The 14,461-nt window shown below is 43.2% G+C and overlaps 1 protein-coding gene across 3 annotated transcripts in view; it reads right to left on the bottom strand.

Annotated features, from left to right (window-relative positions):
* Nucleotides 1-14,461, bottom strand: part of CDK17 (cyclin dependent kinase 17) — a 265,332-nt gene that overhangs the window by 38,160 nt on the left and 212,711 nt on the right. For all 3 annotated transcript variants that reach the window (XM_082254997.1, XM_082254998.1, XM_082254996.1), the window contains 3 exons: nt 12,936-13,061; nt 11,756-11,812; nt 1,971-2,085 (listed from right to left, as the gene is read on the bottom strand). In XM_082254997.1, coding sequence (XP_082111123.1) covers nt 1,971-2,085; nt 11,756-11,812; nt 12,936-13,061 — 298 coding nt within the window. The remainder of the gene's footprint in view (nt 1-1,970; nt 2,086-11,755; nt 11,813-12,935; nt 13,062-14,461) is intronic.

The raw sequence follows: 14,461 nt of genomic DNA, 5'->3' as shown, positions 1-14,461 counted from the left end.
GCAAGGTCTCTAACAAACACAAGCTCCGTGATGTCGTCATGGAGGAGTGGAAGAGGACTACAGTGGCAACCTGTGAAGCTCTGGTGAACTCCATGCCCAAAAGGGGTTAAGGCAGTGCTGGAAAATAATGGTGGGTACACAAAATATTGACACTTTGGGCCCAATTTGGCCATTTCCACTTGGGGGTGTACTCACTTTTGTTGCCAGCAGTTTAGAGATTAATGGCTGTGTGTTGAGTTATTTTGAGGGGACAGTAAATTTACCCTGTTATACAAGCTGTACACTCACTACTTTACATTGTAGCAAAGTGTAACTTCTTCAGTGTTGTCACATGAAAAGATATAATAAAAGATTTACAAAAATGTAAGGGGTGTACTCCCTTTTGTGAGATACTGTATTTACGAGACGTATAATGTTCAGAATAGTACAAATGACTAGTAAGAACCTAGACCAGGGGAGAAGGGCCTTAGTCAGAAAGGTGACCAAGAACCCGATGGCCACTCTGACAGAGCTCCAGCATTTCTCTGTGGAGAGAGGAGAACCTTCTAGAAGAACAACTATCTCTGCAGCACTCCACTAATCAGGCCTGTATGGTAGAGTAGCCAGACGGAAGCCGCTCCTCAGTAAAAGACACATGACAGCCCATCCAGAGTTTGCCAAAAGGCACCTGAAGGCCTCTCAGACCATGAGAAACAAAATTCTCTGGTCTGATGAAACAAAGATGGCCCGAATGGCAAGGGTCATGTCTGGAGGAAACCAGGCACTGCTCATCACCTGGCCAATAATATCCCCACAGTGAAGCATGGTGGTGGCAGCATCATGTTGTGGGGATGCTTTTCAGTGGCAAGAACTGGGAGACTAGTCAGGATCGAGGGAAAGATGAATGCAGCAATGTACAGAGAAATTGTTCATGAAAACCTGTTTAAGAGCACTCTGGACCACAGACTGGGGCGAAGGTTCATCTTCCAACAGGACAAGGACCCTAAACATGCAGCCAAGATAAAGTAGTGGCTATGGGACAACTCTGTGAATGTCCTTGAGTGGCCCAGCTAGAGCCCAAATTTGAACCCGATTGAATATCTCTAAAGGGATTTAAAAATGGCCGTGCACCGATGCTGCCCATCCAACCTGATGGAGCTTGACAGGTCCTGCAAAGAAGAATGGGAGACACTCCCCAAAAATACATGTGCTACATATACGTGTGCCACACTTGTAGCATTGTACTCAAAAAAAATTTGAGGCTGTAACTGGTGCCAAAAGTGCTTCAACAAAGTATTGAGAAAAGACTGTGAATACTTATGTACATGTGACTTTTTTTTTTGTTTTTTATTTTTAATAAATTTGCAAGGATTTAAAAAAACTTCTTTCATGTTGTCATTATGGAGTATTGTTTGTAGAATTTTAAAGAAAATAATGAATTTAATCCATTTTGAAATAAGGCTGTAACATAACAAAATGTGGAAAAAGTGAAGCGCTGTGAATACTTTCTGGATGCACTGTAGTGTAAAGGGCCGTACACATAGGCCAAATGTCAGCTGGTTTCTATTGAACTGCCCAACTTTCGGCCCGCGAAGGGGCATGACCAAGAAAGTTCTGCTGATCACCCGATCAGCTCTCTCAGCCAGTGTTTGAGAGTGCTAACTGATGTGTTCTGGCAGACGGGCCGTCCTCCTGCCACAACACAATAGCTCAGTGGGGGGAGATCGCTGTACTAACATACAATGGCTCCTCCCAAACTCTTCAGTTTTTTTTTTTTAAGTTTTTTTTCGTGGAGCCTGCTGCGTTGAAGGTAAAAAAAAATTCTAGTGTGTACAAGGCTTAAGGGTCAACCTGATTCACACTACACATTTGTTAGTACATCTGATGCAAGACGACTAAACTGCAGCTTCAAGAATGGCTAAATCATGCAGTCATTGTGAATATTCATTAGCTATGATCAAAGAAAGCCTATACCAGGGTAAGAGCATTACCTTCTCTAATGGCTGTACAAGGGGCACCTTCTTCATGTTCCAAACGAATTTCTTTCAATGCTACAAGGTTCTCAGTCAGTTTACTCCTTCCTTTAAATACTGTGGCATAAGTTCCCTTAAAAAAAAAAAAAATCACATATAAGCAAACTAATGAACACACATATTTATGTAGGACTGAAATATTACTCTCCTGTATACAATTTATTACTGCAATCATCCACACTCTGGAATGTTTCTGAGAACCACTTTTAGTGTAGGACAAGTTTTAAATAGGGTGGGGAAGGAGTAAACTCCTGTCCGGTATATACTGCAACCTGAGGCTATGTTAGAGATATTTTCCCCTCACTTCCTGGCCTGCTGACAATGGTTTACTTGACAGAGTGAACATCTGCAAGAGGGACATACATTTTTAACGGGGTTCCAGTTTTTCCAAAATCTTTTCAAGAAAAAAAATTATTTCGGTTTTGCTTTTGGAAATATCAGGAAAAGAAGGTAAATCCACCTAATAGAACCTCAGATAGCAATAACAACATTACAGAGGTTCCAACCTTCTTCGGTCTATCAAAAAACCCCCCCCCCAAAAAAAAAAAAAAGTTTTTGTTGGACACATTACAGCAGTATTAAACCCAATAAAAAAATTAAATAGAAGCTTAGCAATTCTTAGGCTGGGTTCTCACACATGCCAATTGGATGCGGGTTTCCCAGGATGACAGGGGAGTGTGATAATAGCCTATCAAGAATTAGGTCCAATAGAGCCAAGCCAGGGGTAGCTAGCCAGATCTTATTGAACCGGGTTGGGCTGCCTCTATGCGGATATATTAAGCGCTCATATCTCAAAAAGGTACTCCCATGTTGGCTAACCACATCTCTAAAGTTGAAAATGTTTGAGATATCCAATGTTGCAAGATCAGCTTTCGAGCTTGGAACAGTGCTCTGGACACCGCCTCTCTGACATATATGTCTGTTAACCTCATCCAATATACCCAATAAGCAACGTTTAGGGTCAAGAGAGACGGTTACTTGAAAACTGTTAAGGTTGTCTACTATGCCAGTCCAAAAGCGGTGCAACTTTGGGCACTGCCAAAGGAGATTTATCAGGTTCCTCTTCGCTCCCTTGCATCTGGTACACAATGGGTCTGGGCGGAGTCCAAGAGTAAACAATTTAAGTGGAGTATCATGAACCTGCAATAATATATGCAGTTGGGACAGTCTTTGGGTTACATTTAAAGAACAGCCGTGGACAAATTCCAGGGCCTCTTACCACTGATCGCCATCTATATCACCCACATCCTCCACCAATTTTTCCATAGCCATGTTGGGAAAATTCCCCAGGTACTCTGGCAGCAGCACCACATAACACCGGGAGATGAACCCTTAAGTGGATGTGGATTGCTGCATCATATTGAAAAGAGGAATGGGAGATAACTCCGCCTGCTCTAAGGATGTTTGCGAAGTAATGGCGTACTGCAATTGAAGGTAGGGGGGGGAAGTACATTTTGTTTGACAATCCATATCTGGCTTCCATCTGTTCAAATGGGAGCAACCTGCCATTGCTTAAAATGTGACGAAGGTGAGTAACACCATATGTTAGCCACCAGGCTGCACACTGCAGCTTTGCCAGTTCCGGTGTAAGTATTGTTTTTCCAGATGGGGCTGTAACTAGTAAATCCTGACACTCTTTGTAGTGGTTTTGCTTTGAACCAAATCTTATGTAGTAGCCTATATAGCGGCGGTACCCTTTTGTTGGACTTTAAGAAGAGCTGGGCCTTAAGGGCTTCCGGGAGAGTCTGAGCTTCTACACAGTGTAATGCCACAGCTAATGTGCAGGGTTCGTACACATTTTTTACCAATAAAATTCCATGACTTTAAGTAAATATTCATGACCTAATGTTTCATGAAATGTCTATGTAACTATTGAAATTTAACCAATATTATCAACTATATTCGAATATACTGAAGAATGAAAAAGATTTGATGGGCACTCCTGCTTGGGGATAAAGCTTAAGTTCAGGCAGTCATGATGGATAAGGTGCAGCCGGACTGGTATGGATGGCACAGATGCACAAATGTGCCACTTACATAGAGGGCAGCTCTTTGTTAGGCTGAAGCAACAGTCCCACGAACAGGCATAAAAGAGAGAAAGGTGCCACTCAGTGTAGCAGATGTAAATAATTTTATTGACACATATTAAAAACTTACATGGAGGCAAGCGTCTATCTTCACAGCTCGGCGTACTTTCGGGTCCGCTGTGTTTCCGTCCCTGAGGCTGGCCAGCAGCCGGGAGATGACACTAGGGGAGAACCAATCAGGGGACTCAGTCAGATCGAGGCAGCGGTGAAGCGCATATCTCACTGGAGGGCCGCACGAACAGGTCTGAAGAAGGAGCGGTTCACGTATACTCCGAAACCGGTTACCGCCCCCCCGCGTCATCACGTTCGTGCGGCCCTTCAGTGAGGTATGCGCTTCACCGCTGCCTCGATCTGACTGAGTCCCCTGATTGGTTCTCCCCTATTGTCATCTCCCTGCTACTGGGTGGTAAGGGATGTGTCCCACCAAGCCTAAAACCAACACATCCCTCACCTTTTCCCTCCAAATCAAGGGAATGTAAAAATGCTGCAAAGCCCAGTGCTTGACATGTAAACATGTTAAACAGGGCCTAAAAGAGTTTTCCAACAAAGGGAAAGTCCACACCCTCACAGACTTCTACACCTGTTCCTCTGAGTTTGTCATCTACTGTCTTGCGTGCCCCTGCGATCTACTATACGTAGGCCGCACAATACGGACTTTACGTAAACGCTTTGGGGAGCATTGAAACCTGGTTGAAAAGGGTTCTGATAAACACAGTGTACCCCGACACTTTAATGAACATCATTCCCAGAGCCCTGATGGACTTAAGGTGTGGGTACTGGAAGCCATCCCTGCGCACCCCCCCCCCCCCCCCACCGCCGAACATTTCAAGTGACTATGCGTCTGAGAGAACTACTGGATTTACACCTTGGACACTTTAGCGCCAGGAGGCTTGAATGAGGGGTTAGAAATTAACATTACACTTTAACAGACGTGTGTGCGCATGTACACATGGATGTACATTCACCCATACGCGTGCACGTCAGTACACTTCTACACTACTGAGATGTCCCCTTTCATAACATACGCAAAACGCAGGTTCAGCCCACCTCCGTACGCTTATTATTTTTTTTATTATTATCTTTATGCTACAGATAATATACACAACTCTGATGTGTACTGCAATATCGCCACCTTTCCCATGGGCCAAGTAATTGTATGCACCTATTGCCCTGCCCCATTGGGATCCCAGGTGATGCCACCTATCCCCGTGCAAACTCCTGAAATCATATACTCGTATGAAGAATAGTTCCTGACTCACATTCTACTACTACCCACATATTTCTATACACTTCCTCTGCATTTCTGTCATACATATGCCTACCCTGCCACACTTATACCCCCATTGCTATATTCCCTCTATCTTGCTCATCAATTAATTATACATTTTCATTTTTATCCATTTATTCTTATTGTTCAGATGCACCTCGGCATCTTTACTCCCATCCTTTTATCTCATTTTATTCTCTTTTTTATTTTTACCTCCATTTCTTTCTTTCCACTGTTGTATTTATTCATTTTTTATTTTTTAAATGTATTATTTTCCAAGTCTTATTTCCATATAGGTCTACTTGAGGACTCGCCATGGCCCACTGCCATGTCTCTAGAGACTCTTCCTGTTTACCTGATGCAAAAAAAGATTATGCCTGAAGCCGTGTCATACAAGCATCCTGGCCTATATGTGTTTTGGGCCCCGCCCCCTCCTGACTGACGTTCTAGTAATTACCACAGCAACAGGGTTTAAAATCCCTGTCCTTGGAGAGCCACTCCCACGCCTGACGGAGGAGCACGGATGCTCTGAACGCGTGCAACCCCTGTCTTCTCTCCTCCCCACCGGAAGTGACGTCGGGTAGACCGTAAGCAGGAAGTCGGCGCCTCGCCGAGAGTCCTCCTCCACCGCTCAACCCACAGACAGGCTGCTATACAACAGCCTCCACGCGGATAGACCGGCACCCCGCCACCCTCCTTCACCACACTGTACTTAGGAGAAGAAGATGGATGACCCTGTATACCCATTGTACCTGTCCACACTTACCTCAGAGTAAGTTACTTCTTTTTTTATGTGCAATACATTTTATGCCACACTAAGCTGGCGCCGCTCTCTTCTGCTTTATACTCCTCAGAGCCCCTCCTTGCTCCAGCTGGCAGCCACTGAACGTGGGACCCCCCACCACCCTTTGGAACATTTTCTTCACCATTCCATAACCCCCCCTCCCCCCCACCTTGTGCCACCCACCAATATCAGAGAGCGCCATGATATCACTGACATTCATGTCCGTCATGTGACTAATAAGATCTTATGCAATGTGGCGAATGAGATGCATCTGCATCTCATACTATTAAAGTACCTGCTTAGGCCTAGTAAGTATTGTAAATGAACAAGATAGCTCCGGAAGTGCAGAAAACAAAAAGTCTCATGAAAAATACCAAAGATTAAGTCAGGAAAAACCCGGCCGAGAGGGTTGAGACCCCATTCTTACCGGCTATGGGTATCAATTAAACAAAACCATAACTTGTAGCGGTGCCTTTCAGGCAAAGCTTTCCAACAGATAACACCTATCAGATGCGTTCGCATTTGGTGGTGAGGCATCTCACAGAGAGCTTTTCATAATTCCCTTACAAGGGGCTGCGTCCATTTGAGCTTATCGGTAAAGAGAGCAACAATTTAGTGACTCCGGTAAAAAAAAGTGCAGCGCCCTTCAGAACCAATAAATCAAAAGTTATGCGCCTGTTTGTAGAGGAAGAACAAGGAAACGGTCCTAGGTTTCAGCGTTGTCTCGTTGTCCGGCATGAAGAGAGGGCTTATTGACATCCAGCCAGTCTGCAGCTTCCCCGGCTGAGTTGAAAAAGTGTGCCTGACCTCTGGCTGTAACCTGCAGCCGTGCAGGGTAGAGCATTGCATATGGCAAATTAAGGCGTTGGAGACGTTGCTTGACATCCTTGAATTTGGCAGGCTTCTTCTGCACCTCAGCTGAGAAATCGGGATAAAATGAGACTCTGGTGACATTGTAGCGTATGGTGGATTTCTCCCTTGCTAGCCTTAAGATTTTCTCTCTGTCATGGTAGTGTAGTATCTGCACCAGGACTGGGCTAGGTGCACTGCCTGGGAGAGCCCTAGCAGGAACACGATGTGCCCTTTCAACAGCGAGGTAAGGGTTCTTTCCTGAATAGATCCAGTAGCTATTTCTCGACGAATTCTGTGGGGTCAAAACCCCTCCACCTTTTCTTGCAGCCCCACTAGGCGAACATTGTTTCGTCTAAGATAATTTTCAATATCATCCATTTTGTAATTTGCGGCAGTGGCTATGCGGGCCGCTGTGCCGGTTTCAGCAATCAGTGGAGGCATTTTGTCCTCAAGATCACTGATGCGGCCTTCAGCAGCAGTTGTTCTTTCTCTTATCTTCTGGAGGTCTTGCCCCCCTAAGCGTTCCTTGACTGAGTTAACTGAAGCAGTACAATGCTGTACAGCTTGTAAGATTTGACTGAGGGTAGGTTGTACTTCTTCCTCTATCATATCTGCAGTGCCTGTCTGCTAATCACTGTCAGAGATAGACATGGTGTCAAGCTCAGTCCCATGTTCTGTGTCTATATACTGGGATGCGTCAGCTTCTTCATCCTGGGCTGCAGAGGAGCCGCCCCTGCATCTCTGATTTTTTGTCTATAGTAGAGCATGTCTCTTGGGGCATCTTTTTTATGACCCTTACCCGCTTTGCTGCCTGTGTCTTTGTGCTTCTCAGAGCCTCGTGGTGTTCCTTTGGGCAGTGCGTATTGAATCTCCAGGGCTGTCCCTTACCTCCTTGGGTAATTCTAGCTCGGATCTGGTCGGGAGTGGTGTGGATGGAGTTCAATGGCTACACTGAAATCGCCCCGATCAACGGATGAAGTCATGATCTGTAGCATGATTTTGGTCACTTGGTTTTATTCTCCACTTCAACAGAATAAGCTGTCCAATTAGGGTCTATTCACACCATGTGCAGCTACCTTGGTTTCTCCTCATGGATTATGCAGGTAATTGCAATGAACACACAGAACACACAGAGTCATGTGTGTCATGTTCACACCAGAACGTGGGGTTTCGCTCTGTTCCAGAACTGTGCAATATTATGCAATCTGTTTGCATAATATATCACACCTATCTAGATGGCCCTGCATTGATGTGCAGTGACATGAATTAGGCGTTACTTAGTGTACTTCTTATACAGTTGAAAAAAGGGGAGCTGTGTGATGCAATAAAATATGCATCACACCACCCCCTGCTGAATGGCTCTGCAGTTAAAATGGCTGCTGCCTGCACACTAAACCACTGCAGATTAGTGTGTAAGCTAGGGTGAACTGGCCTTTAGGAGAGTTGAGACAAACCATGTTACACTGACAGGTGTGCTTACAACAGTCACCTCTTATTTGTTTATGGAAAACATTTATACCAAAAGGAAAAAAAAAAAAACAAACAAAAAAAACTGTTGCTGTAACTGCCTATAAAGTTGCTGGCGTTCAGCTATAACTTGTTAGTCAAGTACATTTAAATATGCTAGTTTAAAGCCAGGTACACACAGATTGAAATTGGCCAGTTCAGCAGAAACCGGACAAATTTCGATCTGTGTGTGGTCCTGCCTCTTCGACAGAAGGTGATTAGATAAGCTTCTGCAGAATGGGCCTTCTGAAAAACCTTCTTTTTGGTCTGCAGCCAACAGCTGAAGCTACTTCACCCGTGTATTCTGACAGTGGAGGAGTCCTGCTGTCAGATTACAATAGCATAGTGCATCAAGGTGGCTTCCTCCATGCAACTTGCTTGTGTCGATGAAGGAATCTGTCAGTTTTTATCTTTCATTTAGCTCGATAGGTGAAAAAACACCCAAAAAAAACAAATAGTGCGTACCCAGCTTAACACGACCCACTCCCCAGACTGAAAATGCTGATATCCAAAGGCGTCAACTTAACTACTTAATCCAGAACGCAGACACCCTAAGGCTAGGTACACACTATTGTGGTTTTCCTGCTGCTATATTCGATTGGGTTACTGTATCTACGGATTAAGCAGGGAAAAGGTCCCTGCACATCTTCCAACTATGCTGTTGGGAAACTGCATAGTCTCATGCGGCTCCCAGCACAGGAAAATGCGCTGTGGTTTCCATTGAGAGTTAATGGCACCCCTGTGTGTTTGCTAACAGCAGCATGTTTTTGTTGCGGGTGCAGGAAAGCATGTGATTTACACATACAGTGCCTTAAAAAGTATTAATACCCCTTAAAATTTTCCACATTTGATCATGTTACAATCAAAAACGTAAATATATTTTATTGGGATTTTTTGTGGTAAACCAACACAAAGTGGCACAGAATTGTGAAGTTGAAGGAAAATAATAAATGGTTTTCAAAATGTTTTTCATATATTTATTCAATTTGTATTCAGCCCCCTTACTCTGTTACTCCTAACTAAAATCTAGTAGAACCAATTGCCTTCAGAAGTCACCTAATTAGTAAAAAGAGTCCACCTGTGTGTAATTTAATCTCAGTTTAAATACAGCTGTTTTGTGAAGCCCTCAGAGGTTTGTTAGAGAACCTTAGTGAACAAACAGCATCATGAAAGCCAAGGAACACACCAGACAGGTCAGGGATAAAGTTGTAGAGAAGTTTAAAGCAGGGTTAGGTTATAAAACAAATCCCAAGCTTTGAACATCTCACAGAGCACTGCTCAATCCATCATCCGAAAATGGAAAGATTATTGCACAACTGCAAATCTATCAAGACATGACCGTCCACCTAAACGACAGGCCGGGCAAGGAGAGTATTAATCAGAGAAGCCACCAAGAGGCCCATGATAACTCTGGTGGAGCTGTGGAGATCAACAGCTCAAGCAGGAGAATCTATCCACAGGACAACTATTGGTTGTGCGCTCCACAAACCTGGCCTTTATGGAATAGTTATTGAAAGAAAGCCATAAGAAGCCCTGTTTGCAGTTTGTAAGAAGCCATGTGGGGGAGACAGCAAGCAAACATGTGGAACGCTATGTGTGGTGGAAAAAATTACACATCACCCTGAACACACCATTCCCACAGTGAAACATGGTGGTGGCAGCATCATGTTGCGGGGATGCTTTTCTTCAGTAGGGACAGGAAAGCTGGTCAGAGTTGATGCAAAAATGGATAGAGACAAAGACAGGGCAATCTTAGAAGAAAACCTGTTAAAGTCTTCAAAAGACTTGAGAGTGGGGCGGAGGTTAACCTCCCAGCAACGACCCTAAACATACAGCCAGGGCTACAATGGAATGGTTTAGAGAAAAGCACATTAATGTGTTAGAATGGCCTGGTCAAAGGCCAGACCTAAATCCCATTGAGAATCTGTGGCAAGACTTGAAAATTGTTGTTCACAGACACTCTCCATCCAATCTGACAGAGCTTTGAGCTATTTTGGAGGGAAGAATGGGCAAAAATGTCACTCTCTAGATGTGCAAAGCTGGTAGAGACATCCCCAAAAAGACTTACAGCTGCATTTGCAATGAAAAGGTGGTTCTACAAAGTAATGATTTAGGGGGGCTGAATACAAATGCACGCCACACTTTTCAAATATTTGATTGTACAAAATTTTGAAAACCATTTATTATTTTCCTTTCACTTCACAATTCAGTGCCACTTTATGTTGGTCTATCACATAAAATCCCAATAAAAATACATTCCCGTTTTTTGGTTGTAACATGACAAAATGTGGAAAATTTCAAGGGGTGTGAATACTTTTTCAAGGCACTGTACATCAGGATTTCTCAACTCCGGTCCTCAGGGCATAATAACAGGCCAGATTTTAAGTATTACCTTGGGGAGATTCAGACTAGAATACTGCAATCACTGAGCAGCAAATGATATCACCTGTGATGGATTTCATTTTTCTTGCAAACTTGGCCTGTTAGTGTGCCCTGAGGACTAGAGTTGAGAAACAATGCTGTAGATTGACTTCTCATGAATGGGAACCACTATAGATGGATGGAAATTGTTTGGTCCCTGCTGAACCAGGCCAGCTTCAACTGCTGGACAACTGAAGAGATCAGATACAAATAACAAGTGTAGTGATTTGATTTCAGTGAGTCAGCCAACACATAGATGAGCTGATGGAAGACCGAACTAGCCCACCATAAACGGAGTGAAATTCTTTTCTGCAACCTCGATTCCCCCATCAACACAGACAGTGTTAACCAGGGAATCCCTCCTGTAGAGCCATTGTGTTCTCCCATTGGGGGGGGGTTGTATTAAAGAAAAAGTTAATTTTTGCTAGCAGCTGTAACAGCCGCTAGCAATATTTACATGTAATATCCGGCAGGCTGGTTCTACCAAAGTTGATCGATTGGTTCCTGCTAAGCCGGCTGGCTGGCTTAAGGAAACAAAAAGGAGAGCCCCAGCAATATGTCACTGGACTTGCAATCTGTGCCTATTGTGCCAGGAAACATTAAAATACAACTATGGTTGCCAACATACAGTAAATGATTAGCCTAAACTTACAAGCTCAGACCTGCATTATTTACCAATTGATTTTCACATTCAGTAATGACTCACCAACTTAGGCCATTTCTTATTGAACATGGGAGAAAAAAAAAACACTTTGGCTCGATAATAATCATAATAATAACTGAACATCAACCTCTTCTGAGGGTAAACAAAATAAAAGCTGCAAACCTCTCCAAGCTTCTCCAGTTTGACATAGGTTTCCATCTTCCCAAAACCAATTTCAGACTGTAGTAAGGAAACAAAATTAGAAAATACCTTAGCACAGCAAGAAATTTTTTTTTAATACATACATATATATATATATATATATATATATATATATATATATATATATATATATATATATATACATATATATACACACACACATACATACACATCACTACTTCTAAAATCATATTTGTAATTATTATTTGCACTTATTAAAGTGGATTTTTGAAAAAAAAAAAAAAAAATGTTAAACAGGCAGAAATTTTAATGCATTAGAGCCATACTCTAGGGCAGTGATGGCGAACCTTGGCACCCCAGATGTTTTGGAACTATATTTTCCATGATGCTCACGCACTCTGCAGTGTAGTTAAGCATCATGGGAAATTTAATTCCAAAACATCTGGGGTGCCAAGATTTGCCATCACTGCTCTAGGGCCTATCAACTATAACTGGAGAGTGCTAAATCTGGTACAACTCTGCATAGAAACCAATCAGCTTCCAGGTTTTATTGCCAAAGCTCAATTGAACAATCGGAAATTAGAAGCTGATTGGCTACCATGCACAGCTGCACCAGATTCTGAATTCTCCAGTTTTAATAAATCTCACCCTATGTCTCTTCTGAATTAAAGTTTAAAGCTGAATCTACTACATGGAGTCACCCGTGTGAAAGGGGCCTAAACGGAAAGTGTTTCTCTATGTAGGAGCCACGTCTTAAATTATTTTACTGCCTTACAATTGACTGGTAATGCTTGTAAGGCCCTGTTCACACTCAAGAGTTTTTCAGCTCGTAAAACACTCATCTCTGAAGTTCCAAAACACCCAACAAGCAAAATCCCATTTATTTCAATGGCCTCTGTTCACATATGAGCGTTTTGTCGCCTGAAGCAAAATGACTGGAGCTTAAAAAAGTACATGAGCTTCTTTTTTGGCTGATTGCAAGCGTTTTTGGTCAGATTTCGATGCCTGTCACCAAAGACCAGCAAAAAATGCCTGGAAAAACGCCGGAAAAACATCTGAAAATGATACACTCATGTGTGAATGGAGCCTAAATCAATATGCCTCAACTAAATGTAAGTGAGAACAAAAATAAAAACACAAAAAAAGCACAACATGTACTGCTAGGTTTCCTGGAGCTTACCAGTGATGCTCTCCGTGATCGCCTGCTCATAGGTTGATCAAAGGGCGGGCTATTTATCTGCAGCTTCTCCAAATACCCATCTGGTATCCTTATGTCAGCCGGAAGTGACAGACGTTTATTTAGGTCCTGAAAAAAGACGGCACATTTCACACAATCAGTTTAATCTTTTATGCAGTTCAACTATACCACAGTTTATTACATTATAAGTAGTAAAAGAATAAAGTTAAAGAAAATGATTTAGGCAAAATTAACTTGAACTACTTTGCATAAGAAGAAAAAAAAGAGGTTTACAATCTGCAATCCAAGGCACAAATGTATTTTTGGAAATAAGACCTCATTGTTGCAGTGTAAAAAAGAAAACTTTAGTGAAGTATACAGAACATGTGTACTCCCCAGTCCTTCTGCCTAGTTGCCAGCAATTTCTGACTGTCAATGATAGTTACGAGTTGCTGTGAGCCCTTATCTGGGATCCAAAATTTGGAGGCTTAGAAAGCTGGGTACACACTTTTCAAACTGTCAGCTGCGGTCAGAGCCGCTATACTAACCCCATGAGAGTTAGCTCAGTGATCTCCCTCACTAAGCTGTTGTCTTCCGATAGGAGGACGCCCCCCCAGCAGAACACTTCGATCAGAGGACTCTGGCTGAGAGCGCTGATCAGGAGTAGGTCAGATGCTGGTTTTCGGGCATGCACGTCTCACAGAAATGTGTCCGGCTTCTGTCGTCCGCCGTTTTATCTATTTTTTTAACCGGACATTGTCTCTTGACATTCAGCCCGTGTGTACCCAGCTTTATTGTGGGAAAGAAACTCTGACTCTGATTACAGGGATTTGGTCCTGAAAAGGTTAACCCACCTGCAAAGGAAGATTTTACGGCGATTGTAAATGCGCCTTTTTTATTTTTACATTTTTTTTTTTACCTGCTCTTTGCAATGGCTTTGCACAAAGCAGCCCAGTCCTCTTTTCCTGGCGTTCTCTGCTTGCATTCCTGGCTCCTCCTGCCTTTCCGAGCACCCTGATAGAAAGCTGCATGCCCCAATGTATGCACGTCTATAAACACACACAGTGTGGGTTTGATTGACAGCAGCATTGAGCCAATGGCACCGGCTGCTCTCACTGAGTCCAGTGAGGAGGGAGAGCGATAGAAGTGCCGCTGTTCTTGGACACAACACTGGATTGAGATCAGGTTTATGGAAGTATTAAGGGGGACTCAGGGGGGTTTGCACATAAACGTTTTTTCCCCTGAGCCAGAGAATACATGAAAGTAAAAACCATTAGCATTTACAGACACTTAAAAAGAGGAAAGAGACAGAATGTATCTGTGAGGTGGTGTGTGAGGTGGGACACATTGAGGAGACAAAGTGCTGGACTGCTGTAACCAAGACCCTGCTAAACAATTGGTAACATGGCTTTTTGAATTCTTGGGACAGGCGAGGAAGTAACCCTGTTAAGGGACAAGTTTTACAGGCAGTGAGCCGAAAGTTTTTTGATTTGGACTTTTGTGTTTTGTCTCCCATTTGGCTGAAGCTT

Source organism: Pelophylax lessonae (assembly GCF_965119305.1).
Source record: "Pelophylax lessonae genome assembly, chromosome: 4".
Classification (NCBI taxonomy): domain Eukaryota; kingdom Metazoa; phylum Chordata; class Amphibia; order Anura; family Ranidae; genus Pelophylax; species Pelophylax lessonae.
This window is presented reverse-complemented; position numbering and strand designations above follow the sequence as displayed.